Genomic DNA, 26220 nt, shown 5'->3' with positions numbered 1-26220 from the left:
ATCATTTTTTGTTGACATTGCTAATATACATAATGCACGAGCATACCAAAAATCAAGGAACTACGAGATATCCATGGACCGACCTCATTATCTCCACCCCGTAGGAACTACGAGATCGCCCCAAGGATCATTTTTTGTTGACCTCATTATTTTTCATTAAAAAATAAGATCATTTTTTGTTGACATTGCTAGTATACATAATAAGCCCCTACCAACCAAAAATCCTGCATCCCTCCTGAATGTGTGGTTTTATAGTTTTAATACCCACCATAATAAGGCAATATTTCCCTCCATTTTGGATTCGAAATTGCAACCCCAACTTGATTACACAAGTGTCCATTGAAATTTCGTTGTTACAATATCATTAAGATTTTGCCATACTTGTAACTAATGTTTGTGGGGCTAACAAAAGATGTACAAGATTTTTGAAATCATAGTCTGCATAATGGAGTACTTAGCCCTCATTTATTTTTGAGTAAATTAGATCAGCACTGCTTGTGTTTGCAAAAAACTTAATTACCAAATCAAGATGCTAACCACATTTCAAATTTCATATTTTCATATATTCCAATTAAATTGATATACAAATAATTTAAAATTATAAATTTTATACGATTGGACTGACTCCTGGATTATTCTTTGTTCGAAATGAGGTCAGCCTCCTCTCGTGTGCTAAGTTGGCCAACAAAGGCGTGTTAGGTTCTCCTCGATTCGATCAATCCGTTGCCTGCCCACTTTTTTTTTTATTGTGGTGAATCTTCCACTGCATCTTTACTTGCATGCAGTGGCGGACGCAGAAAATGATATTAGTAGGGGCAATATTTTCTCTAGAAGTTTATTTTTGATTGATTTAAATTATTAATAGAGGCTTTTGTATAATAATTTGTATAAAATTTAGATAAATTTTTAAAATAATTAATAGAAAAGTACTAAAATATTCAATTCATTAGGAGCTTAAGCTCCTTGCAGGTGATACGTAGTTCCGTCATTGCTTGCATGAAAGACCTCTTGTTCTCTTTATAGTAGGTGGACATTGCATTTGTCAAAAATGTTTGTTTCACTTGCATCACACCTTTCACTTTCTACCATATCGTAGATGACGCAAAATTTGGAGAATCGAGGTTGAGTCTATCGTGATGCCCTCAAACCATAGAATTGTGCTTTTAGGGACTCCTACATGGCGTACTTCATTATACTTAACATTATCACAAAATAACAATATTTATGAATTGAGTTCAGGGGTGAATCGTTGAACTATTACACTACCATCATAGCGCGGTTTGGTCAATTGTTTTGAATGTTCCCCGATGTTCTTATGTGGAGTATTAATCAAGAGTTATGGTACATGGTCAACCGTTGTGATATGTGAGATAATTTGTATCACGATGCGAACCATGAGAGCTTGCATGCACGTGTAAGGGTGTACCAGGGCCGTCCCGACAAAATCAGAGGCCCTGTGCAAAAATCTAAAATGAGGCCTACCACTATAGAAAAAAAGACAATGCATTTTAAAGAAATATACTATAGAAAAAAAGACAAATTGATGCGTTTGCGCTGCTCCCAATCGCAATGGCCGACGATGGCAGGCGCTGCAGAAGCGATCAACGATGGCTCTGGTGAGCTGGTCCCTGTTGCAGCGTTTGTCGATGAGGAACACCGAACACGAACAGGCGGCTCCCAGGTCTACGATCGGGAAAAGAAACCGATCAGAATTGGAGTCACGGTGCTAGAAAAAGGCCTGGGCGTTGCTATACAAGAGAAATATGGGCTGAAATATTTCAGAGGCCCCTGAAAATTGGGGGCCCTGTGCGATCGCACAGGCCGCACGGGCCAAGGGACGGGCCTGGGGTGTACGATGGTCAAATGGCCTAGCACGTGGTTTGGGCTGCCGATTTCTTCCTCCGCAACGCCAGGCGGCTTCCATAAGAGTGGGGTGCGAGCCACAATTGTAAATGCTCACGCTCCCTACATTGGTGAGCCGTGGTTCTAATTGCTCTATGGATGAATTTTGTGGGTGTTGTACCTTCTGCCCTAATTATGAAAGGAGTTGTACATTACAAGTCGGCGCATTTTTGCACCGATTGTACAACTCCATGTACTTACACGTTTCTGTCTCCTCATATTTCGTCTTCCCAAAACAGCAAAATAAGCAACCATAAAAAAATGTCATAGCTTTTTCAAATTTGTATTCTTTAATTGGTTCACATGAATGTTCCATTACTGCTCGCTCCCCCAGGTTACGTTACTTCCTGTAATTGTTTGTTTTTCAATCTAAACTAGAGTTAAATTTATGCTTGATTAGGTCCAAGATTGCATCACACTTCATTTTATAGACTGTGGGCTAGTATATATTGTTCAAAGTTTCCACCATTGTTTCTCAGTGTTTTAGATTGTCCGTTTGTTTTTGGGCTTTCTGGAATCTGAATGCTTCATGCGAAAGACTCCACCTATATTGCTCAGTTAATCCAGTTATTATTGTGCTCAAATTGTTTTTTTTTTGCTTAAAATTTGAGAAATTTTCCTTTGAGGCTTATTCTATTTCTTGAAATTGTTGTGGGTTTTTGGGGTTAGATTTGAATTGGGAACTTTATAGCATTTGTGGGAAGGAGAATTTCACCTGGTCATTTTTGTGGCTTGTTCGGATTGCTGTAATTTTGAAGTTTGGCACCTTTTATTGGATTACCTCATATTTTGATTTCAAGGAGTGTCGTATGGGATTGCCTTAGGATTTTGGTTGGGGGAATTATGCCAAGTGTTGGACATCTTGGTGAGATTGCTGGGGTGGTAAAGAGATAAGAGTTTCTTTTGTAACGTCTTTCGGCTGGCTTTGAGTCATAGGGATTTCCCGAAGCTGAGTGTGAGGATGGGGCGGCATTTAAAAGTTTCGAAAAGTTGGGTATAAATGTGGTTCGGTAGCTGGCAAGATAATCACAATGGTGGCTTTGAGACTTGAGGGGATAAGTCGATAATTAGCTGGCATAGTGACATTTGTTAATTTTTCGTTTCTGGAAAGGGAGTTATTCACACCCGAGGACTTTATATTAGGAATCTAGGTATTGTTTTGCGACTTGGGACAAAACAAATATATCATTTTCTGATTTTGGGTGTGAAGAATGGGGCATCCTGCAGCCGTTTGGGACCATAGAGCTTCTCTTGAATTGACAAAGGACTGGAATGGAATCGACCAAGTTGTGCTTCGGAACTCTCAAGGGGCGTCTGCGCGAGTAAGTTTCTATTATATCATGATTCGTTATGCGGAAATGGGGTTTATGAGTAGCTTCCATTCTTATGCCGAATAGATCTGTGTGATTCTTGAAATTCTTCCGATTATGAATATGTGGAAATTTTCAGGTGAGCCTGCATGGAGCACAAGTTATCTCGTGGAGGAATGATAGAGGCGAAGAACTTCTTTTCACCACTAGTAAGGTGTGGTTTCTATCCTTATTAAAAAGATATATGTTGTGCATATTCATTTTCTTCAATTTCTAGTATATACAAGTACTTTCGTGTCATACCATCCTAGATTCCGTGCTATTGGTATTAAAACATGATTCAAATATCTTAAAACTGAAGCTGTAATTGTGCATATCTTGAGGTTGCTTATTTATAAAGTTTACACTAAGCTTAGGTTAAATATCTGAGATCACCCACTCTAGAATTTGGACCAGCAGCTGTCATTATAGCTATAACTGGTGATGTAATTCTTCTGAGAAATATTTATTTTGCAATGCTTAATTGCCCAATGAATGCTGTGGGGAAGATTTTGTTTTCAAGTTCCACTCGTTCATCGAAAAAGCTTTTGACACTTGGTTGAATGATTAGAGAAAACATCAGCCTCACACTGAAAGTTTAGAACTTCAATATAGTTGATTTTCATACAATTTCCTTGTAATTGAATCATAGAAATATTTATTTCTTTTATTCATTTTTCGCTAATGAAAACTGTTTATTGACCATCAACCTTTGTAGGCCATCTTTAAGTCTCCAAAAGCAATGCGGGGAGGCATCTCCATTTGCTTTCCGCAGGTACACCATCAATTGTTTGTGTATTTCGTTGTTATTTCAAGACTTTGTGAATCTATAATTCTAACTTCATATGTCGTCCATGCTTTAGTTTGGGAACTGTCATGCACTTGAGCAGCATGGATTTGCTAGGAACAAGAATTGGAAAATTGAGGATAATCCTCCTCCGCTGCATCCAAAGGACTCTTTTGGTATATCCTTTGTTGATTTACTACTTAAACCTGTTGAAGAAGATCTGAAGTTCTGGCCTCACAGGTAAAATTTTTACATTTTGGGCATTATTATTTCAAAATATTATGTTCCTAACTCTTCTTAGCAGTGTTTGAACTCTCTCTCACTCTCTTTCTGGTCTTCTCTCAGATTTGAGTTTCGCCTTCGAGTTTCTCTCACATCCAATGGAAACTTGGTACTGATATCGCGCATCAGGAATATAAGTTGGAAACCTTTCAGTTTCTCTTTGGCCTATCATACACATTTCTCTGTTTCTGACATTAGGTACATAGCCAGATATTTTGATTTATTCATTCTTTTCATGAATCATCATTGAAACTTACTGTAGTTTTCTAATATCTGTTTGCCCTTTTTTTGCACTTCCCAACAGTGAAGTCAGGATAGAAGGTTTAGAGACGCTGGACTACCTTGACAACCTCTCCCAAAGGGAGCGATTCACAGAGCAAGGCGATGCCCTAACTTTTGAATCAGAGGCAAGTCTTCTTCCACATCCAAATGTTGCAGTTGCAATTTGATTGTTAAGTAATCATATTCTAAATCATTGTACTTTTTTGGTCTATATGCTTCCCTGTCTTCAGATAGACCGTGTTTACCTAAGCTCACCCAAGTGCGTCGCTGTTCTTGATCATGAGAAGAAACGAACATACGTTATCAGAAAGGAAGGGCTACCTGATATGGGTATGTATCACCACTATCTTTTTCCTTAATTCCAGCAACCTCCAGTTGCGGCTTTAAACACAAATCTGGTATTTTCATGTAGTCGTGTGGAATCCGTGGGAGAAGAAGTCGAAAGCAATGGCAGACTTTGGCGACGAAGAATATAAGCAGATGCTATGTGTGAATGCAGCAGCAATAGAGAAGAACATCACCCTGAAACCAGGAGAGGAATGGACAGGGAGAGTCGAGCTTGCTGCCGTACCTTCAAGCTTTTGCTGCGACGAACTCGAACCTCATCTCGACTACTTTTGATGCTCGACTTGTGATCGTTTGTTCGCTCGCTGGCTCACTTTATCGAAGCCTGTGGTTTTTGTAAAATGGCTGATAACAATTTGGTTGTGTAGGATTTGAGGCATTTACATTTGCTCTCTTTTAGCTTTGATCAATGAGCTCAAAATTGTCATGCTTTTAGGCACTCTGGTTCAGACAAATTGTAACATCAATTCAACATTTGGAGCATTAACATTAGTGAAAAGTTGAATTTTCATATTAATAATTCTTAGTTACAATTTCTAATGCTCAAGGTGATTAGATCTGTCAAGAACTGCAAACAAATTATAGCATCAAATTCCCAAAGTTACACTACTAAGACCATCTCTAATGATACACCACCATATTAATAATTCTTAGTTACAATTTCTAATGCTCAAGGTGATTAGATCTGTCAAGAACTGCAAACAAATTATAGCATCAAATTCCCAAAGTTACACTACTAAGACCATCTCTAATGATACACCACAACCTAAAATATGATAGGTAATTAGTTCCAATAATACTCCAAAATCAATCCCATTTTGGTTTTTGAGTGAAAATACCTATCTTAGGTTTACACTAAACCTAAACCAAAACTTTTTCAAATTTTGCGTGTAAAAAAGACATAATATAGAGAATATTCTTTTAAGTTTGAGTTTAATGTAAATGTAAATGGTTGGAGTAAAATTATATTTGATGTGACATTTACACTAAAATGTGTTTGAATTTAGTGTAAATTGTTGTAGATGTTCTAACGCTCAAATCTTACCTTTTACTACTAAATTGGAAGCCTACAAAATTCTTAAAAGAAAAAATAAGATGGGAAAAGATGGAAACTGTGAGAAAATACATAACAATCCTATCTTTTTATACTTCCACCACTCCCCTGACCCTAGCAGATCATAAAGCTATGCAGCTCATTCCAAAACTTGGCTCGAACGCGTTACAATTTCTATACACCTCTGCGAGACTCCAATTGCTTGGTGTTCTCCAGTAATACCTGTCAGATTGAATCGAACTGGTTGAGCGAAACAAGAAATCAAATTGAAGAGATAGCTACACTGTGAGTGTGTATCACGCTTACCTCACGAATGTAACTTGCCACTGCTTTGCAACCTTCTGTTGCTAGCTGCATGACAGTTTCAAATGTCTCCATTTGCAGTTTGGAGTCCATCTATCAGGAAGACAACATATAGGTCAGTTCAAGCAAAAGAGAGTTATGTAGATTCAAGGGCTTTTGCCAACCAGAACAGCAATGAAGCCAATTTACTCGAAGGTATGAGCACTATCGAAGTTCAAGAAATGAAAATATATAGTGTATTAAAAAGGACCTGAAGGAGGGTGACTTTGTCTAACTTAGGCAGAATACCAACAGTAACATCAGGTCCACCAGCACTATCTTCAACGTAGTTCAGATCTGAGTTTAAATTGCAAAACTCGAGGTTACTTCAGAATTTCTACTTGATGATAGGATCACATATACACTGAACATATGTATGAAATTGAAATAGATAACAAATTGATGAGGCTGTTAACTACCAAGCAGAGGGGTCCCATTGAGAAATCCAGCACTGCAGGAGGTAACAATATCGGTCATAGGGATACCAGCATCAGCAAGGGCCAAAGTTGCAGCATTTATGCATGCTGATCTTGTTCCTGAATAAATTAGATTGTAGATGAGCTATGGTTAGTGGATGACGGTAAAATGCCCATGCCGTTTCAACACTTGACACTGGGGCCAATGAAATGGAGAACGCTATCTTACCTCCATCTGCTTGAAGAACTTGGACGAATATATCAATCTGCAAAACAAACATTAGAAAAGCATGATTCTAAGATTAAAAGAATAAGAAATTAATTCATGCCATAGACATAGCTTCCATTTCGTGGGCAACAAACCTGAGATCGAGGCATCAAGTGAGTCAATATGCATGCTTCCATCGTCTGACGAATGACCATAGATATCTCTGTTGATCGCCTGCACACCACATTAAAAATTACCGAAGAAGTTAGTGAACGCAAAATGGGCACACTGGAAACAGATATCAACTCCTCGATTTTATAGAAAAGCATTAGCACGAAAGGCTACACCAGTTATGAAAAACCAGTACTATAATTTTACACCTATCATGCAGTACTATGCCTGTTATGTTAACACTAAGCAGCTAGGCTGTTTACGAGCAGGAGTTTGCACACGAGAATATGCCAAAAATTAGCCTCAAATTTGTTAGCACTAGACTTGCTCAACTGTTAAATACCTGTCACCCTTAGGTTTCCTCATCCGATCTCCAGTACTGAAATTAGCCATGCTATACTCACAGCGGACCTGTCAACCATATAAGCGAAATTCACCTCTGTATGATCGCCATGGATAAAACACAAATTTTACAAACATGCAACCGGTGAATGCGTAAAGAAAATTACCAGTGCCTGATCATTACTTTGTTGACTCCTATTTTGGACCTGAAACATATTAAACATCACAAATTTCAACCACAATAAAATATCAAAAGAAATCTCTCTCAAATTCTCAAACAAGTAAAACTCCATAACATATACTATAGCATTAGGATTTCGTATTCTATAACGAGCACAGATTTATAATAAGCTCTAACTATGGCATGTAATCAAAGTTTATACATTCATACACAAGCATTCAGTACCAAAATAGCAATATTTTCAAAATCCCAAAACAGCAGCAATGACTTTCGTGTTCATTATAGCACATTTCTATGAAAAAAACAATAAAAAAATCTTTTGTTAAAGAAAACAAAGCACCTCTCTCGGGCCATAAACAGCAGCAATGACTTTCGTGTTCCCCATCTCAAAAACAGCTGAGCTGCAATCAACAATACAAATTCAACTTCTCTTCAATTTAGGTCAGTCAATTACATCATTCATACGAGCGAATTACCAAAGCTTTTGACAGTGCATTAAACATCAATAAAAGTAACTATAGTTTCCAATTCTTACCCGTCGGCTTTTGAAACTACGCCTATTTCTGCACGAAGCTGCCTCATCTGAAATCACGAACAATTCGATATCTTACAAAATTGCCGTAAAAACCCTGTAGAGTTTCCAACAGTTGAATGCAGACTACAAAAGAGAAAAAAAACGAAACCTCCATAGGACGGCGACCGTCCAACCGAAGACCTTCAGGATTAACAAATTCCATCTGTGTGTGTGTGTGAGAGAGAGAGAGAGAGAGAGAGAGAGAGAGAGCCGTGCGCCGCCGGAGAGGTGATGGTGGTTGTTTTTTTGGTGAGAATGAATGCAGCTTTCGAGCATAATATGGGCCGGTATTTTTTTGAATAAAGTTTACGCAAATCTTCAGGCCCATATACAAAAACCCATATTCTCATGGGCCGACCTTTTACTTGTGTTTATATTATTGGGGTTTGGTTCTCTTTTTAATTTTTGCACTAATAAATTAGTATTATAGCTATAAAAAATTTATTTAAGATATTAGTCTAGATAATCCAATCAAGACTGTCGAAAATAGATAATCCAATCAAGACTGTTAAAAATAGATAATCCTTATATGCTATATTTGGAAGCTGTAAATATCCACTCACTAATCATGGTAATTAGAATTCCAAATCGACACGATTTATATTATCTTAATACTACTAGTATTTACTTACAAAAGGCAATATTTCGTATATTAAATTATAAAAGAAAATAAATAAAAAGTCGCACTATTTTCTCGTTTGCGTCAAGAAGAAGCAGCAGCAGCAGCCGAACCAGAGGAAATTAGGGGGAGAAAAGAAAAGTAAAAAAAAGTCTTCTTTCCCTCTTTCTCTGTAATTCTTTCAAGGAATTCGATCGTTCGTATTTATACACAACCTTGTAATTGCTGGGTTGTCTTAAATTTCTCATCTTTGTTTGTGGGCTTCATTCTTTGCCCTTGAATTCAATTTGGCAGATCTGATTCTTGAACGATGGCTTCGAAACGGATCTTGAAGGAGCTAAAGGATTTGCAGAAAGATCCCCCCACTTCCTGCAGCGCAGGTGTTTATTCGCCCAATTTTGTTCCTTTTATGATTTGTTTATGTTTTTGCACGGTGTGTTGGTTGATCTGCGAAATATCGATGTTTGCGTGTGGGTTTGTCGAATTTCGTTGTTTCAATCCATTTTTGCTGGTAAAATTCATTCTTGGCGTGCTAATATGTGGGCCGGCATCTCGATTAGTGTTGGTTTGGCAAGTTTCTTTTTCCTTTTTCACGTGGGCTTGAATGATTTGTAGTTTTGGTCTCGAATTTGCCTGTTACCTATAAAAAAAGAAATAAAAAGGTTTTGTTATTCAGTAAAAAGCTTTTGGGGAGTTACTTTCTTCTTTGGTGCAAAATAATGGGTGGTGTAGTTTTGGCTTAATTTTGCGATGATATTGCCAATAAAGTCTTTACCATGGTCATGCTGCTGTTTATTGAAAAAGGGAAAGGCTAAAAGAAAGTACTAATCTTTAGGGGCTTTCTGTAAATTATCTAGTGACATTGGCATTTTGATAAATATTGTGCTCTGTTAATGTATATACTAGAAACCTGTGAGCTCAGTCACACCATCGCATACACTTTTGTTAAAGGCGTATGTTGAATAGCTTTGATGAATTAAAGTATTTGCATCTTTGGCACTTTTCAAATGTCAATAATCAGATGTTTGTATACACATGTTGGTTCACGAGAAGCTGAGGATGTCTGTGTCTAAATAGGGAGGCTGGTAGCTAGCCGTAAAAAAATTATGATGCATACGGCATTTTACCTGTCCCGATTTTCCGCTGGAAGCCCTTGTTTCCATTTAAGCATTATGAGTTATTGTTTGCTGGTTTACACTTATACCAGCCGTATTGTTTTGTCAGGAATTACCATGATCATGAGCGTCACTTGCAATTGCGCGCATTTATGTTGACTATTTCAATTAATGGTTATCTTATCCTTCCTTCCTTCTGTCGACAGGACCTGTTGGTGAAGACATGTTTCACTGGCAAGCCACCATAATGGGTCCACAAGATAGTCCGTATGCAGGAGGGGTGTTTTTAGTCACCATTCATTTTCCCCCTGATTACCCATTCAAACCTCCAAAGGTATATATTTTTCGATTTTCTGATTCTTACTTGGTTGGCTTTGTTTATTGGTGCTGTCTTAAATTTTTTCAGTTTCTTGTCCAGTGATTTTCTTGTTGGCCTAGCATTTTAATTCCAATTGATCGTACTCTGAATCTCTGCTGCATTTGAATGTAAAGATAAATTGGTATTTGGTGACATGAACTGCTGCACAAAGCTTTTCATGTCAACTTCATCTGGCTGTAGTTAAACAATTATTTTGCTGAAGATGTGTGGTTTTAAATAAAGTAGTTTGATCAGAAGTTGCAAAAACGGTATGCCATGTCTAGTAATGGGTTAAAAAGCTATCCAAGTATTGCCTCTTATTTATAGATTCTTGTTTTTATTTATTAGAAACTGAATTGAGTTTACTAGAAGATTGTTATTTTTCCCTTTGACGTCTTGCTATCTGCTTCATAATATCGGAAGTTATATTCTTCAGCTTCTCACTGCTCCATGGTTTATTGAACACATTATAAACTATGCATCATATGCAAGGATGAAAATGATAGTATTGAAGGTGTACAGTATCCATTGAATCATCAGCTTAAGATGAACCAGCCTCCCACCCCACACCCGTGGGCATGCCCCATGCCTTCTCTTCCTCTTTTTTTTTGTATGTAGGATCTTGAAGTAGACACGTCTCTGAGCTTTCTTGGTTGTGTTTTGCAGGTAGCATTCAGGACAAAAGTTTTTCACCCCAATATTAACAGCAACGGGAGCATTTGCCTCGATATCTTGAAAGAACAGTGGAGTCCTGCCTTGACAATTTCTAAGGTATCTTCTCATTTTCTACTAGTTTACTGTAGTGCATTTAGCCGGATGATAAGTACCATGTGAAATCAATAACGACAATTAATGCACTAATATGTTATCATGCTCTCTTCCCTATTCCAAAAACGAATTCTTCAATCATCTAATACAACATTTGTGTTCCTCAAAAGCCTGTTCCGACCATAGTGTTCGGATCCATGTCACACAAGACTTCCCTTTAGTTTTATGCAGAGTCTAAATTATATGTATACGGTCAGGTGTTGCTCTCAATCTGTTCACTTTTGACCGACCCTAACCCTGACGACCCTCTGGTGCCTGAAATCGCGCACATGTACAAGACAGATAGGACCAAGTACGAGCAGACTGCTAGGAGCTGGACCCAGAAGTACGCGATGGGTTAGTCTGAGATCCCCCCCCCCCCCCCCCCCCCAATGGCTTAGATTTGCAATTATGTACAAATTATATCCTTCTTGGCTATGTTCTTGGTTCGGACCCTTGTAAGAAGAGCTTGAAACTGTCGAGCAATGGTGGTTTGAATTGTTCATATGGAATGTTTATTCATGAATGACTGGATTTCGTCAATTGATCTTGTTTTTTTTTTATCTGAAACTGTATTTGGTTTATTGATCTTGTTTGATCAATATACTCACTATTTATTACTGTGAACCTGTTTGTTTGTTTTTTGTGATATTTACTTGTTTATTCAAATGTCATTATTCGTTTCCAATTTTACTTGCGCCTTTCTTGGTCGAGCTTCTACCCACTTTCTTTTATCATATCAAAAAGTTTTTTATTAGAATTTGAAAAAGAGTAGCTAAAATAGTAGAGTATTGTGATGATGCTAGTATTATTGTGATGATGCTAAATAGTTGCATACTGATATTGGTACAGGGTTAAGAGCATCCTCAGCGGTTGAAGGACGGTGTCCGTCCGTGCCAGTGGCACGGCACCCGCTGTCCGCCGCTGCGCTCTTGCCGCTGGCGCGGCGCTGCTCGATGCATCGAGCACGTCCGTGCCAGCGAGCAGCTGGTGTGGCGCGTTCTGATTGGCCAACGGAATTTCCGTTGGAAATTCATTTTTTTAAAATTTTTTTGAAAATAATACCAAAAATAATAAAAAAAATATTTTCAGATTCCCAAAAATATGGCTGTTTTTTTTACCGTTTTTCTAGAATTTTTTGATTTTTTTAGTCCCAAAATCATCTATTAATATGTACATTTATCATCCATTTTTCACATCAAATCATCTCTCCTTCGTATCTTATTCATATTTTTCATATAACTTATCTACATCTTCCTCTCTCACTCAAACCCTCACAAATGGATTTCACCAATCTCATTGCGGAAGCGGAGCGTGAAGAACAAGAATACTATGAACAATATCGTGCCGCCTATGAAGCTTATGTCACTGCGAATACCCCCGCCCCTCCTCCTCGACCAACTAGATCAACTCGCCGCTACCTCCATCGTGACCGGGAGGGAGCCAACGAAAGGCTCGTTGCCGACTATTTTTCCGACCAGCCGCGGTTTCCAGAAGATTACTTTCTGCGCCGTTTTCACATGTCAAAATTCTTGTTTATGCGTATTGTCAACACATTATCCGCCCGTGTTGAATACTTTTAAACAAGTACAGACGCAACCGGTCGGCAAAGTCTCTCGGCGTTGAAGAAGTGTACGTGTGTCATCCAACAACTTGCTACTGAGCAAACGATTGACCTATTCGACGAGTATTTGCATGTCGGTGAGTCAACTAGAATCCTTTGCCTTAAAAATTTTTGCGACGGCGTTCGTTCAGTTTTCGATGAGGAATTCCTTCGGGCACCTACCACCGATGATTGCTAACGGATGCTTCGTCTTCACGAAACAGTCCATGGTTTTCCTGGTATGCTTGGCAGCATTGACTGCATGCATTGGAGGTGGAAGAATTGTCCGACTGCTTGGAGGGGGAAACACTTAAGCGGCCACAAAAGCGGCAACCCAACACTTATCCTTGAAGCGGTCGCCGACTACCGCCTATGGATTTGGCATGCATATTTTGGTATTGTCAGATCCAACGACTTGAACGTGTTCTATTCTTCACCACTCTTCAATGATGTTTTGAATGATGTAGCACCGGCGATCGACTTAACCGTCAACGGAAATGCATACCACATGGGTTACTATCTCGCCGATGGTATCTACCCAAGGTGGTCGACTTTCGTGAAGACGCTCAGCAACCCGCAAGACTCGAGACGGGTTCTTTTTGCGCAGCGTCAAAAGTCCGCTCGGAAAGACGTTGAAAGAGCTTTAGGGGTCCTTCAAGCCCGATTCAACATTGTGAAGGCCCCGTCTCGGTTGTGGTACGTGAAAAATATAGCCGACATCATGTACACATGTATTATCTTGCACAACATGATTATAGCTGACAAAGGACCGATGGCGGCTAGCTTTTACGATGAGGATGAAGCCGGAAGCTCAACCGCGAGGTCTCCCCCACGCCGAGGTGTGCATACGACGGTGGGCGAGAGGATCGAAACAAGGAACACAATGCACAATACTGAAGCCCACATTTGGGCAAAATTCGGCCACGAGTAGTGGTTTTTTTTAATTTTATGAATTTAATTATGTAATTTTTAATTTTTAGGATTTTAATTATGTACTTTTTAATTTTTAGGATTTTAATTATGTACTTTTTAATTTTTAGGATTTTAATTATGTAATTTTTAATTTTTTTGTAATTTGTAATAGTATTCCGGATATTTTTAATGCATTTTAATTTTGTGGAAATGTTTTTATTTAAATTGAATAATAGAATGGTGGGACCCTTGAGCTTGTCCTTGTGGAAGAGCACGTATGTGAGTGTTGTGCTCTTGTCTAAGAGCAGAGAGTAAAAGTGGGTCCGGGCCCACATTCGTGCTCATTAGCAAGAGCACGGATGAGGATGCTCTAACTAAATTAATACAGTATTTCGGAACGGGATTTTTTTATAAATTTTTAATCTGAAGAAAAATATTAGTTGATTCAGGTTCATTTGTCTTTTAAACCTATAATTTCAACTATGGACCAAACATGAGAATGAGACTATAAGTCCATAACAATAACAAATTATAATGTCATGTTCAAGGGTGGACTTTATAGACTTAGGTAAGAAACACTGGATCATGACTAATCGATTTAGTGCAAGTAGAGGAAGAGTGTCACTTTAAAAATTTTATTAGTCGTGATTAGAAAAAGTGATGGATTATGTTATATAAAATGTGGATAATAGATTGATATATTAAAGAATATAGTATTGAATAATATTTATAAATGAAAAGTAATTAATTTTTGTAAATATATCAAAATGGCAAAAGGAAAAAAAACATATAAATAGGGTGATTTAGGTAAGATCCATTATAGATCCAACTTTTGATTCACTCGTAGGATCTGGACCCTCCCAAATGGACCACCACGACTTCTCTTCTCGAGAATTCATACATCATTATTAGTGTATGGACATTTATCCATTGGGCACGTATTTAGATCCGGCCTCGATTAGAAGAAAATTAAGCACCTAACAATACATCTTCACATATTGAGAACTACGAGATCGTCTCCTTTTATTATGGGGTTTTTAGCATTCAAATTTGAAGAAGTTAGTTAATCAGTCAATAAAATAACAAGTTTATATCAGCTAATTATTTTGAAAATATCCAAAACTCAAAAGTACTTAATTTTCTGCTTAATAGTAGAAGTTAAAATCAATTAATTACTCCTATAATACAATAATGAAGTACTACTATTAGTATTATTTTAGTAACAAAAAAAAAACTAAACACAAGTGGGATCCACAGAATGATATTTTGATATCAGTTCATGAAACATAGGTTTCATAGTAAGTAGTACTACTACTTAACATATTTATGGTGACACAAAGGGAAGGAAACAAATCCCTTAGATGCACAACCCACACTAGCACTCATAGTAACATTATTGTGATCACATTTACTAAATTTTACTACGTACACAATTAACACAAACCAACCTCAAAAACCCCATAAAAAAGCTCCCATTGCAAATTTTCTCTTATGATCAACATCTCCACTCACATGTAGCCCATACTCATTTAGTAAACAGTCTACTTTCCACTCCGGCATAGCTTCGTACTCCGCTCGATTATATCTCGGGTAGTGCAACGGCATTTGGAACCCGCCCCGGTTGCTCACCACCTGCCCATTTGGACGACCGCCACCACCACCACCACCGAGACCACCAGGTGGTACAGATTCAATCCCTCCTCCCATCATTTTATTTTCTTCCTAAGTTTTGACTACCCTTCTTAGAAAGAAAAGAGAGATCATTTTGGACCTATTTATAGTCAACAAACAATGTGAACAGTTAGGTATAGGAAATAAATGTAGATTTATTTTTTTATATAAATGCTTAAATTTTCGATATGAATTATAGTGTTGTCAATTTTTGTACTGGCCTTTGATTGACCCTAAACGTCATTTTACGTGCATGAAACATATGTTAGGGGACAATTCATATGAGTCATAAATGGAAACAAATTCTAGAACTTTCCCACAAATACAAATATACTGTATGTAGATATTAAGGTTTCTTGCTTTGTCAAATTATTATCTTTCATCTTACATTTTATTTTTCCCCTACAAATATTTTATCTTTTTTGTACTATCTGGGAGAATTATTTGATTCGTGTTTACATGAAGTTGCGAAGAACAAATAAGTATACAAAATGACTTTGGTATTTGTGAAAACGGAAAGCTGGAAAAAACTGTAACCATCCCAATTAATAGTCAAATTAGCTGTCTAATTAGCACAAAGAAATGCTTAAACTTGTTAGCTAAGATGAAACGTTCAATGCATCTGTCGTTTCGTGTGTGGAATTTTTCGTTACATATGAGGGATTTTTCGATGTATCTATCAAGTCATTGGTATTATAACCGATATATTTAATCTAATATGGCATCTATGATACCCAATTTGTGTAAAATGATTAGATCAAACATCTAAACTCAAGCCTATATACAATATCAAATTTATAATTTCATTAGTGTTCCTAATTATAGATTTATAGGTCCTTATGTTGACTCATGAATTGTGGACTAAAGGATTTTAGGGGCAAACTATCCCTCCAATAATAGGTGACCCTTTCTTGATATTGTCCACAAATCTTAGTAGAGAGAGCAATAATTATTGTGGGCAGCCAATAGAATTGATGCAAATAATTTGATGAGAGTGCCCTTGAATGTAGGGCATCTGGTATATGTACTTGCTTCTTTATATGAATTCAACAAAATTAAGCACCACACATTTTTTGGAGGCCATTTATAATGCAGCAGCAATATGCAATGGAGTTGGTTGTACCTGGGAGAAAAAAGGAGACACTCCTCCCTCACATGGTGGCACAGTTCTCGCTGTCGGTGGTTATGGCCGCCCCCACTGGTGGTGGTGCTTGACGGAGAAATCGCCCCATATTTGCCCACCAACACATATCACTCTTTCTCTCTCACACACACAGACACAAACACACAAAAAGGAGCTGTATAAACAATTGTGTAACAAATACAAAATGTTCCAAAGTAGTGTATAACAAGATTAGATGTGGCTATACACCAATATAGACTTGGAATGGTTCGTACACTTGAGTCTAACAAGCTGAACTCGGACAGCAAGAATTTTCACATCCATGTACTCTTTCATACAGCTAACTAACTAACTAACTTGCTCCTGTAAGAATCATGTGGTGATTCTGTCTTAGTTCCATGTTTCTACAGGCTGTGACTCTACATTTTCCATCCTCCGAGGATTGGAAACAATTCCTCTCTGCAATTTCCTGAATGAAAAAAGGGATGATTTGAGAGGACTGAGGCTCACTTGAAGTTGAACTCTAGGAAGCTGTTCTTCGATTAGCAGAAACTTCATCCAGACTTTCAGGTGATGCTTTTGCCGTCAGAGGCAAGTCCACAAGCACGGTTGGAGGGGCAAAATACATGTGCAGTGACATCATGCAGATCACAATTCCCAAAAAGAGCTGCATGCGTTGATTATGTAAGACTAAAGTGGGAAGCACAAGATATGAAGAAAATCAGAGATAATGTACTACTCACCTGAAGAGTCGGTTTGAAATGGAAAATGTACACAGATACCAGCATTGTTAATAACATGGCCATCGACGTTGAATACACCTGTTAATGAGGAAGACATAGTCCGCTTATTTTACTTCACGTCATACTAGAAAATGAAGAATCGAAGTATTATACTGTAAGCAATTGCTCCCATATTCTTAAAACTAAGTACTAAGACATCAAATGACATTTTTTATATAATTTAGCCAAACGATGATTGAAGTAATAGGCACCTTAACGATGTTATCTGCATACTTCATCAACCACGATACTAGCAGTCCAGTCGAACCAAGATTTAGCACTACCAGCCAAGTTGTTACACTGTATCCATTGAAAAGACGTCGCCACCAAGGACCATTCTCGAATCCACTTCTGAAATCATCAGTAGCTAGTTTGGCCATGTTGAATATTGCACCAAATCTGAGAGGGATTCGCTACATCGCATCAATAAACAAATACCCTTAAAAGGCTCTTAATCCAAGTCCATATCCACAAATGAAGAAATAAAATGTAAATAGAAAACCCTTTGTCATCTCCTCTTTCCCCCTTTACCACAGGAATGAATCATAGTTGCTTCATATATGAATATGTTGCCAGTCTGCTATGGCAGTTTATATGGAATAATTATATTAATATCGTGTACCTGGAAACAGTGGTCTGGTACTACTAGAGAAAGAAACTCACGTGTATAATTGAATATTCTGCCAATATAAGCTGTCATTGTTCTTTTTCATCAAGAATTCCGTGTACACGCCAGCCAAAGCAGAGAGACAAGCTGATAATACACCCAGCATGTATCCTTGAATTGGAGACGAGAAGAGAGAATCACAAGAAGTTTCTCCACAACCTTTAACCTGTGTCATCATTAGACAAAAGATTCAGACTACAAGACAAGTTATGCTTCCATGAAAAGCTATGCAACGAGTAAGGCTAGTGATCATAATCCAACTCCCATTCGCCATTGTGGTATACATTAAACTAGAAGAGTAAGTAAAACCGAAGTACCTGGCTTGTGGTTGTTCCAATAGCCAATAGAACGATAGCCATCCACTGCAAATTAGAAAGCTTCCTCCTCAAAAATAGCCTAACACGGGAAATGAAATTATATGCCAATTGTAGAGCATCAACAACTACACAAGAGAAATCTGCGCATAGCTCTCTATTAAATAAAGCAGTTTCAGTTCTTGATAAGTAGTATGTATACGAAGCAACAAGATACAGTGAATAATAATAAGCACCTGAACAGTATTCCAGTCGTAACAATCTTTAAGTTTCCCATTATCTGATAAGTGGAGGTATCAACATAAGTCAATGTGGCAAACTGCACATTGTTGTGAATGAGGTATATGATTGACGGAATCGGATACAACCGCACACTTCTCCAATCAGTTGTGATTTTAGGGGAAGGCGAAGCCTGGCATTCTCTCCACAGCATCAAACAAGACACAATTAGCTGCACCCAAACAGAAACAAGACTAGTTAATGAAATTGCATAAACTTAAAGTAATGAACATAACCTATTAAACACTAAAACTTCACACATAGAATAAATCAAGAAAATATTCTGATCTTCTAATTTCATACTTTTACTTTATCAATAAGCAAAAATCGAAAGATTGCTAACAGAACTAGCCATACATTTGCAAGAGTGAATGCACTTACCTTAAAAACTTCAGCAAGAAAAGGCACAGTAGCATAGTCATACTTGTACCCCCCATTACTCTGGGACAGTGTCGTCAATATCCCCTGCCAATTTCAACCAAAACCGAACAAACCCTCATTCCAAAATCACATATTTAGGGGCAATTCTCAACCAATCCACAAAATCAAGTCCGTATGGAACAAGTATTTAAAAGCTTGAGCTGTAACCAGTGAGGGAAAGTGAACCTGAGAGCTTGTGAGAACGGTGAGGAATGAAGCGACGACGTACCACTGCATCTTCTTCTCCCTTCACACTGTGAAATTGTATTCGGAGCGGATTTGATCTTGCGTGAGCAACTGCGATTGCGCCCCTTTGATTTGGGAGTTTCGAAAAGAAACCCCTGTACTTTGTATTATTTGTGATTGAGCCACGAATATTTTATTTGCATTGATTTAACAATATATATGGAGTAATTGATGATTCTCTTTTACCTTTATGATAATTTAAAAATATCTTGTTAATTATTTATATTGGATATATAGGTCGTAATTTGAGTAACCTACCAAATTTAAACCCATAGATTGAATTATTTATCCTTAGCCTTGTAGAAGTAGGGAAACCTAACAACAATATATACAACATAAGTGGATTCAATACATGGTGTTTCTCCACAATAAACACTAGATTATATATACACATATAGAATAACAATGCACTGGTCTGGTTGGTATCCTATTGGGACGGCGGCTGCGCCATCTGCCTAGGCGAGTATAAGGCCGGGGAGCGACGCGCAACCATATCCGAGTGCAAGCACCGGTTCCACGCTGAATGTATAGAGTCGTGGATCAAGCTTAAGCGCACTTGCCCCTATCTTGTTTAAAGCACAAAATTCAATCAATTTTTTAGTATGATTATATGATAAAGATGTGTTCTTACAATGTTTTTATTCGTTTAATTAGGTTATGGCTATAATAAAGAAACAATGATGATATGTAATTGAAGATGACATATATAGAAAGAGAAGCAAGCAGTATAGGAAATAACTAGTTATATAAAAAAAATAACGAAAGTATAGGAAATAACTATCATTCTGAAACAATGATTGTACCAATTCTTCACAGCCTTAAGACGAAAGGTAAGAATCCATTAAAAAAATACTAGACTACTAAAAGATGTGATCCACTTCCCTCAACCTAGATGGCATACGCCATGGTTCGGCGAGAAGATATATTTTTTTTCTCCTCATTTAACTCACTTACTACAAATTTCTTACAATCATGTGCCCAAAAGAAAATGAAGTATGTTTTTTCTAACATTCTATTAATTGGTTTTTTTTATGAGTTTTGAATGCAAAATAACTCAAATAATGGATTTTAATATGACTAAAGGCTATCAATCAATGTTTACAGTTTCGAAAGTTTTTTGTGTGGGTGTCTTAATTATATGTCTCGGTTGGAGTCCGATAATAAAAGTTATGACCGATATATGAAAACTACATGAAACAGGCTGATAAGTTCACAGTCTATGAAAGGAACAACGGTCAACTGAGCGAGTTCGACGGGTTTTCGTGATTTTTTATCTGGCGTGAACAATTGCGATGGTACCACTTGATTTGGGAGTTGGGAAAAGAAACCCCAATATTTTGCATAACTGTGACTTAGCCACGATTTTACTAATTGGGATTAATATGTAATCTAAAATTATCGTTGTTAATTGTTTTGTAGTGAAAATATAGCCATAGGCACATAAGTCTAATTTGATGATGAAGCACAATTAGTATTATAAAAATAATTATTAATTCTTTTTACTAAAAAATATAGGTCCTAGTTTGGATGGTTAAATAATAATTCATAGTAAAGTATCCTTTAACACAATAACTCCCCTTTAAGACGACTGAAAGTTTCGTGATATCAATGTCATGATAATCTTATGGGGGTCGAGAATAATATATGTGAGACGCAATTAAAAAGTGTTTTACATTATAGATTAGGATTATTAATGTATTGTCACATCTTAACGACTCTTCACCCAAAATTACCATATAGTAAGAATTAATAAATATAATGGGTCTTTTAGAATTAATTTACCATATCTTGTTATTAAATCCTAATTTGACGATGATGAGTAAGTTACCAAATTTAAAAGCATAAGTTGAATGATTTATCATAACCTAGGAAACCCAACAAGGAAACAACAAAACTATAAAACCTAAGTCATGTTATGGTATGCATGGTATCTCCACTTGAATAAAATTACAATGGACTACATCGATTGGTATGCAATTGGGTGTTTCATAGCAGTGGGTCTTGTTTTTATTGCGGCAGGTATTCGAATTTGTTGTTGTTTGGAGACGAGTTCCGTGGGGCTGGGAAAGAAGCAACGCGTGAAGGCTTTGGAGTTTGACACGTGCACCGAGAAGGAGGGAGGGGACGGCGGCTGCGCCATCTGCCTAGGCGAGTATAAGGCCGGGGAGCGACGCGCAACCATATCCGAGTGCAAGCACCGGTTCCACGCTGAATGTATAGAGTCGTGGATCAAGCTTAAGTCCACTTGCCCCTTGTGCAGGCATAATCTTGTTTGATCGATGTACAAAATTCAATTTTTTAGTATGAATTAATATATGATAAAGATGTGCTCCTCCTTGTAATTAAACACGACAATGTGTGTACAAAATTAAGCAAGCAATATGGAAAATAGCTAGATATATATATTCTATAACACTTGACCAAATTTTATCATATTCTGATCAGATCTGAAATATAAATTAAATCATGAATTTTCTATTTTTTACAATGGGCATCGATCGGGTGAAATTTTCCAACGCTTATGTGTATTAATTTTAATGAGATGCCACTTATGTGTATTAATTTAAGTGGATATGGCTAACTAATTAAGCGGCAGACATATATACAAAACAATGTCATTTTTGTTTAAAAAAATAAATAAATACTAATATATTTTCCTCTTTATTATGCAGCTTTGAGTATTAGTAGTACTAAATAATGTCATTTTATTCCAGGTGACACATTATTATTGACTTGATCGAATTTAGTATAGTTGGCCTAGATGGTATACGCCAGCTGGCTTCGGTCAAAATCGTTATCAGAGGACAGAGGGGATCGGACCATGGCGACCATTGTAGAATCAACCTCTCTCACATAGGTTTAATTTGATAATTGTTGATTCTTTTTATTATAAAAAATATATAGGTCCTTGTTTGGAGGGTTAAATAAATAATACTCCTACTATCCTTTTACTCAATCATACCCTTCAGAGGACTGAAAGTTTCACATGATGACAATTTTGTGGGATTTCGAGAATAATGTATGTGAGACGCAATTAAAAGTATATTATATTTACATATCATTGCCAAAAATATAGATTTAGATTTAAAAAAAAAATCACATCTTAACCACCCTTCACCAAAATTAACATATATATTGAAGGAAATAGAGATTCCGACTTCCCTACGTAATGTTACAATGGGTGTTTTATATCTAATTTACAAGAATTTAAAGAAGGTAACTTACCCAATTTAAAAACACAAATTGAGTTATATATCATTGGCCTTGTAGAAGAATAGTAATGATTTCTCCTTGTCAAAGCATATCAAATGGAGAATAATTGAGAGAAGATTGGAGAATAATTGATTGCATTATTGTTCAAAAATAGATCGATTACAATTGATTGTATTTTTCATAGATAGATAATATTCTCACCTACATAATGAGGTGTTGAATTACATTGTAAACACAACACAAGAAATACAAATCCTTCTACTCTCAAACGTCTTCTCAAATATGCATCGGTTTATGAATCTCATCTCTCGATTACCATCTTTAAGACTCCTCTTATATATATAAGAGGACACAACACATCCCTAGGCACAAATACAATTATACAGGACATTATAATTAATCATACAACATATATAAAATTACAATGGACGAGGGCGATTACTTTTATATTGGATCAATGATAGCATTTTGTGTTACTTTTATGGTGTTATATAAAATTACAAGGGCGCCCTTGTTTTTCTGAGACGCCGAGAGAGCCGCAGCTAGCGCGAGGTGGCTTGTGCCGGATTAATGTTTGACACGTGCACCGGGCTGCATCATCTGCCTAGGCGAGTATGCGGATGGGGAGCTGCGCGCAACCATATCCGACTGCGAGCACCGGTTCCATGCTGAATGTATAGATAAGTGGATCAAGGTCAACCGGACTTGCCCCCTATGTAGACATAATCTTGTTTGATGCAAACAATTTAATTATTCAATTTTTATTGTGATCAAGTGAAGATGTGCTCTTACAATTTAAATCATAGTTAGACAACAAAATAGATAAAAAGAAGAAGCAATATTGAAAATAGTTGGATATATTCCAAAGCACAAATTGAATTATTTATCCTTGGTCTTGTAGAAGTAGTAAAAGAGTAGGAGATGATGCATAATATATATAAGAAGGCGCAACCATACCCGACTGCGAGCGAGCACCGGTTCCACGCTGTTTGTATTGACAACTGGATGTACACAATTTATTCACCCAAATTTTTTAGTGTCAATATATGATCAAGTTCAAGATGTGTTCCTACAATTTTTGGGTTCGTCAAATTTTGTTTATGGCATTAATTAACAACAAAATAGATAAAAAAGAAGCAATATGGAATATAGTTCGATATATTCCGAACTGGTTTGGCGAAATTTCAACTGGATGTGTATTAGTTTTGATGATATGAACGGGCTAATTATCCTTATTCCAAATTATCACTATTCTATAATTCCCCTTGTATTTTTCAATTTTCACACTCTACATCTCAAATTACGACATATTTTAACTAATGATTAAGGAAACTAACTACTATTTCCAAATAAAACACAATGAAATAGTTATGGATTTCAATATCCTAGACATGGATTTATGAATTTATCCAATTTTTTTTAAAGAATGAAATAGGATTGAGAAAGCGAGAAAAGTGGCCTTTTAATCTACCTCAACAAAACAAACCATAATAGAACCAAACATGTTTCCGAATTGTTGGGAGTAAAAAATCATTGGAAAAAAATAATTCCAAAGCATTTCTTTTTCCAACTCAAGTCCATCCAAGATGTTTTCTCTTGGATCTATCTTTTCAGAATCGCCAAGTTTTGATCAAATTTCTGCATGCAAATTCATCACTCATCCCATGAAACAACACCAATTCCTTCTTCATCTAATCCAATCTCACCTCTCTCTTTCCCTCATCTCAGATTCAAGAAATTGAGCAATTCAGACAAATAGGGGAAGTTGTGGGAAGCTTGAACGCATTAATGGTGTTCCAGAACAACCTCTACAATCAAAGGCAATGCTCTCTTCTGGTAGACATGCTCGCCTCTGGCTACACGACGATCACAGAGATGATGAAAACCAACCTCAAATACAAGGAGAAGAACGCCAAATGGAAGATCTTGGAGCAGCCTTTGAAGGAGCTTCTCAAAGTGTACAAGAATCCTACGTCAAGATGTGCCTCGAAACCAAGGATTTCATGGCCAAATCCATCACGTTGTATCACAACTCCGACTGCCTAGAGTTCTACATACACAACCTCCTCAGCTGCCTCCCCGCTGCAGTGGAGGCCATCGAGATGGCAGGACATATCGCAGGAAAAGATCACGACGATATGCAGAGGAAGAAGACCGTCTACGCTTTTAAATACCACAAAGGCTTGAAGGATCCGGGGGTCTTCCAGTTGATGTTCGGACAACAATATTTGGTGTCTCAGGATTTGTGCAGCAGAATGGAGTCTGTCTGGGAGGAGGACAGGCTTTTCATTGTCAAGAATGCTCGAGAATGTGGCTTGGCCTCGAAGGTTTGTGATGTCCTGCTCAGCGACACATTGCTGCCTAGCGCCATCCTGGTAAACTCCAAGGACTACAAGATTAGGAGGAGACTAGGGACCGGGAAGCAGTTCAAGGAGATCCAGTGGCTAGGCGAGAGCTTCGCTCTGCGCCACTTCCACGCAGAGGGTGTTGAGGCTCTGCAGAAGGAGTTCGCTGCGGATATAAGCCTCTCCCATCCCAACATAATGCACACTCTGTGCGGCTTCTGTGATGAGGACAAGGAGTTTTTCTTGGTTATGGAATTGATGCATAAGGACCTCTCCACTTATGTCAAGGAGCTCTGTGGGCCCAAGAAGAAGCTCCCTTTTTCCATCCCCGTGGCCATTGACCTGATGCTGCAGATAGCTAGAGGGATGGAGTATCTCTACGCGAGGAGGATACCTCATGGAGAGCTCAGTCCCTCCAGCATCTTGATCAGGCCAAGGCCTAATGGGGCAGGGGAGGGATTCGTCCAAGCCAAGATCATGGGTTTTGACCTGGATGCCTCCATTCGGAGGCTTACTCAGAGCACGCCTGCAGATTCAGGGGAGCTGCCGTACATATGGTATGCGCCAGAGGTTTAAGGTCAGGAGACGCAAGGGAATGTTGAGAAATGCGACGTGTACAGTTTTGGAATGGTGGTGTGTTTTGAGATCTTGACGGGGAAGGTGCCTTTCGAAGATGCTCATCTTCAAGGGGATAAGATGAGCAGGAACATTAGGGCCGGGGAGAGGCCGTTGTTCCCGTTTCATACCCCTAAGTTCTTGGCCAATCAGATCAAGAAATGCTGGCACACAGATCCGGCTCAGAGGCCTAGCTTCTCTTCTATATGTAGGATCATACGTTATACCAAGCGTTTCTTGGCTATGAAACCCTGACTGCGGTCAGCAGGAGGGGGCGCCGCTGCCTCCATTGGACTTCAGTGACGTGGAGGCTGCCTTTGTGGCGATATGTGCGGCTTCTGGTAAGATGCATGTGGTGTCACAGATACCATACCAGATATTTGCCTTTAGGGTTATGGAGAGGGAGGAGAGGGCCAGTGCAAATCAGAGGGAGACCTCCGAGTCGGGTAGTGATGGGGGTGAGGAGGCACCCGCCTTGACAGTGGACGATTCATGGGCTAAGTTGAAGGAGAGGAGGATGAGATCACTGCCGTCCATTGAGACTGAGACTGTGGCTAACAAGCTCTCACCAACAAGCAAGTCTTTGGATCTAAAGCCTAAGCCAGGTTTGAAATGCCTTTAGTCTGAGTAGTATATCAAAATCTAGAAGAATGTATATTGACTGTGTTTTGTAACAGGGACGCCGAGAGGGAGGGTGCTGAGGCCGCCGCACACACCCGTTGGGCGCCCAGCGAGGATAAATTCTGAGAGCAAGCTGGTTGTGGCGAGCCCAAGATCAAGACGGCGGCCAGGAGCTTCTTCGGATTCCGAGTTGAATTAGGACAGCAGGATCATCGGAAGCCAGTTTCAACGCCATTTTGCACAGGTTTAGGTAGGCAAATCAGGCTTTCTACTAT

General features: G+C 38.1%; 4 protein-coding genes and 1 pseudogene across 6 annotated transcripts; 3 read left to right on the top strand and 2 right to left on the bottom strand.

The window, feature by feature from the left end:
- Positions 1-1979: 1979 nt before the first annotated feature.
- Positions 1980-5464, top strand: LOC121806219 (putative glucose-6-phosphate 1-epimerase). Of its 2 annotated transcripts, none has more exons than XM_042206185.1 (9): positions 1980-2236; positions 3113-3224; positions 3352-3426; positions 3970-4026; positions 4115-4278; positions 4384-4518; positions 4625-4727; positions 4833-4932; positions 5015-5464. In XM_042206185.1, exons 2-9 carry the CDS (start codon positions 3114-3116, stop codon positions 5221-5223), a joined length of 954 nt encoding a protein of 317 aa, XP_042062119.1. In that variant the 5' UTR covers positions 1980-2236; position 3113; the 3' UTR covers positions 5224-5464. The 2 variants fall into 2 exon arrangements, with proteins under 2 accessions (XP_042062119.1, XP_042062118.1); XM_042206184.1 differs by having other exon boundaries at positions 3046-3224.
- A 432-nt stretch (positions 5465-5896) lies between these two features.
- LOC121806220 (exosome complex component RRP41 homolog) lies at positions 5897-8508 on the bottom strand. The gene is made up of 11 exons (XM_042206186.1): positions 8345-8508; positions 8197-8243; positions 8002-8062; positions 7648-7686; positions 7482-7549; positions 7123-7201; positions 6989-7025; positions 6763-6879; positions 6555-6640; positions 6308-6397; positions 5897-6223 (listed from the first exon to the last, which is right to left on the bottom strand). Exons 1-11 carry the CDS (start codon positions 8396-8398, stop codon positions 6176-6178), a joined length of 726 nt encoding a protein of 241 aa, XP_042062120.1. The 5' UTR covers positions 8399-8508; the 3' UTR covers positions 5897-6175.
- A 357-nt stretch (positions 8509-8865) lies between these two features.
- LOC121806221 (ubiquitin-conjugating enzyme E2 28-like) lies at positions 8866-11677 on the top strand. 2 transcript variants are annotated; one of them, XM_042206187.1, is made up of 5 exons: positions 8866-8995; positions 9149-9234; positions 10176-10303; positions 10994-11098; positions 11353-11677. In XM_042206187.1, the coding sequence occupies exons 2-5, from the start codon at positions 9165-9167 to the stop codon at positions 11494-11496; spliced, it is 447 nt and encodes a 148-aa protein (XP_042062121.1). In that variant the 5' UTR covers positions 8866-8995; positions 9149-9164; the 3' UTR covers positions 11497-11677. The 2 variants fall into 2 exon arrangements, with proteins under 2 accessions (XP_042062121.1, XP_042062123.1); XM_042206189.1 differs by having other exon boundaries at positions 8958-9234.
- A 3222-nt stretch (positions 11678-14899) lies between these two features.
- On the bottom strand, positions 14900-19254 carry LOC121806670 (CMP-sialic acid transporter 1-like). Its single transcript, XM_042206789.1, has 8 exons — positions 19092-19254; positions 18867-18950; positions 18443-18657; positions 18210-18288; positions 17889-18058; positions 17438-17624; positions 17187-17264; positions 14900-17110 (listed from the first exon to the last, which is right to left on the bottom strand). Exons 1-8 carry the CDS (start codon positions 19140-19142, stop codon positions 16967-16969), a joined length of 1008 nt encoding a protein of 335 aa, XP_042062723.1. The 5' UTR covers positions 19143-19254; the 3' UTR covers positions 14900-16966.
- A 1849-nt stretch (positions 19255-21103) lies between these two features.
- LOC121807987 lies at positions 21104-26144 on the top strand (annotated as a pseudogene).
- The last annotated feature ends 76 nt before the right edge of the window (positions 26145-26220 follow it).

Source organism: Salvia splendens, chromosome 6, assembly GCF_004379255.2.
Source record: "Salvia splendens isolate huo1 chromosome 6, SspV2, whole genome shotgun sequence".
Lineage (NCBI taxonomy): Eukaryota > Viridiplantae > Streptophyta > Magnoliopsida > Lamiales > Lamiaceae > Salvia > Salvia splendens.
Note: the sequence above shows the minus strand (reverse complement) of the source record. Positions and strands in the feature narration are given on the sequence as shown.

What these genes read in the sequence shown, in the direction of transcription:
- LOC121806219 (XM_042206185.1), top strand. Translation starts at nt 3,114, where the DNA reads ATGGGGCATCCTGCAGCCGTTTGGGACCATAGAGCTTCTCTTGAATTG. An exon ending in TTCTTTTCACCACTAGTAAG is followed by an intron (nt 3,427 to 3,969) that starts GTGTGGTTTCTA and finishes CAACCTTTGTAG; the next exon opens with GCCATCTTTAAGTCTCCAAA. An exon ending in TCTCCATTTGCTTTCCGCAG is followed by an intron (nt 4,027 to 4,114) that starts GTACACCATCAA and finishes TCCATGCTTTAG; the next exon opens with TTTGGGAACTGTCATGCACT.
- LOC121806220 (XM_042206186.1), bottom strand. Translation starts at nt 8,398, where the DNA reads ATGGAATTTGTTAATCCTGAAGGTCTTCGGTTGGACGGTCGCCGTCCT. An exon ending in AGTTCTTCAAGCAGATGGAG is followed by an intron (nt 6,880 to 6,988) that starts GTAAGATAGCGT and finishes TAATTTATTCAG; the next exon opens with GAACAAGATCAGCATGCATA. An exon ending in ACAAAGTCACCCTCCTTCAG is followed by an intron (nt 6,398 to 6,554) that starts GTCCTTTTTAAT and finishes TCTTCCTGATAG; the next exon opens with ATGGACTCCAAACTGCAAAT.
- LOC121806221 (XM_042206187.1), top strand. Translation starts at nt 9,165, where the DNA reads ATGGCTTCGAAACGGATCTTGAAGGAGCTAAAGGATTTGCAGAAAGAT. An exon ending in ACCCATTCAAACCTCCAAAG is followed by an intron (nt 10,304 to 10,993) that starts GTATATATTTTT and finishes TGTGTTTTGCAG; the next exon opens with GTAGCATTCAGGACAAAAGT. An exon ending in CTGCCTTGACAATTTCTAAG is followed by an intron (nt 11,099 to 11,352) that starts GTATCTTCTCAT and finishes GTATACGGTCAG; the next exon opens with GTGTTGCTCTCAATCTGTTC.
- LOC121806670 (XM_042206789.1), bottom strand. Translation starts at nt 19,142, where the DNA reads ATGCAGTGGTACGTCGTCGCTTCATTCCTCACCGTTCTCACAAGCTCT. An exon ending in ATGCAGATAACATCGTTAAG is followed by an intron (nt 17,265 to 17,437) that starts GTGCCTATTACT and finishes CCTCATTAACAG; the next exon opens with GTGTATTCAACGTCGATGGC. An exon ending in ATTTCAAACCGACTCTTCAG is followed by an intron (nt 17,111 to 17,186) that starts GTGAGTAGTACA and finishes CAACGCATGCAG; the next exon opens with CTCTTTTTGGGAATTGTGAT.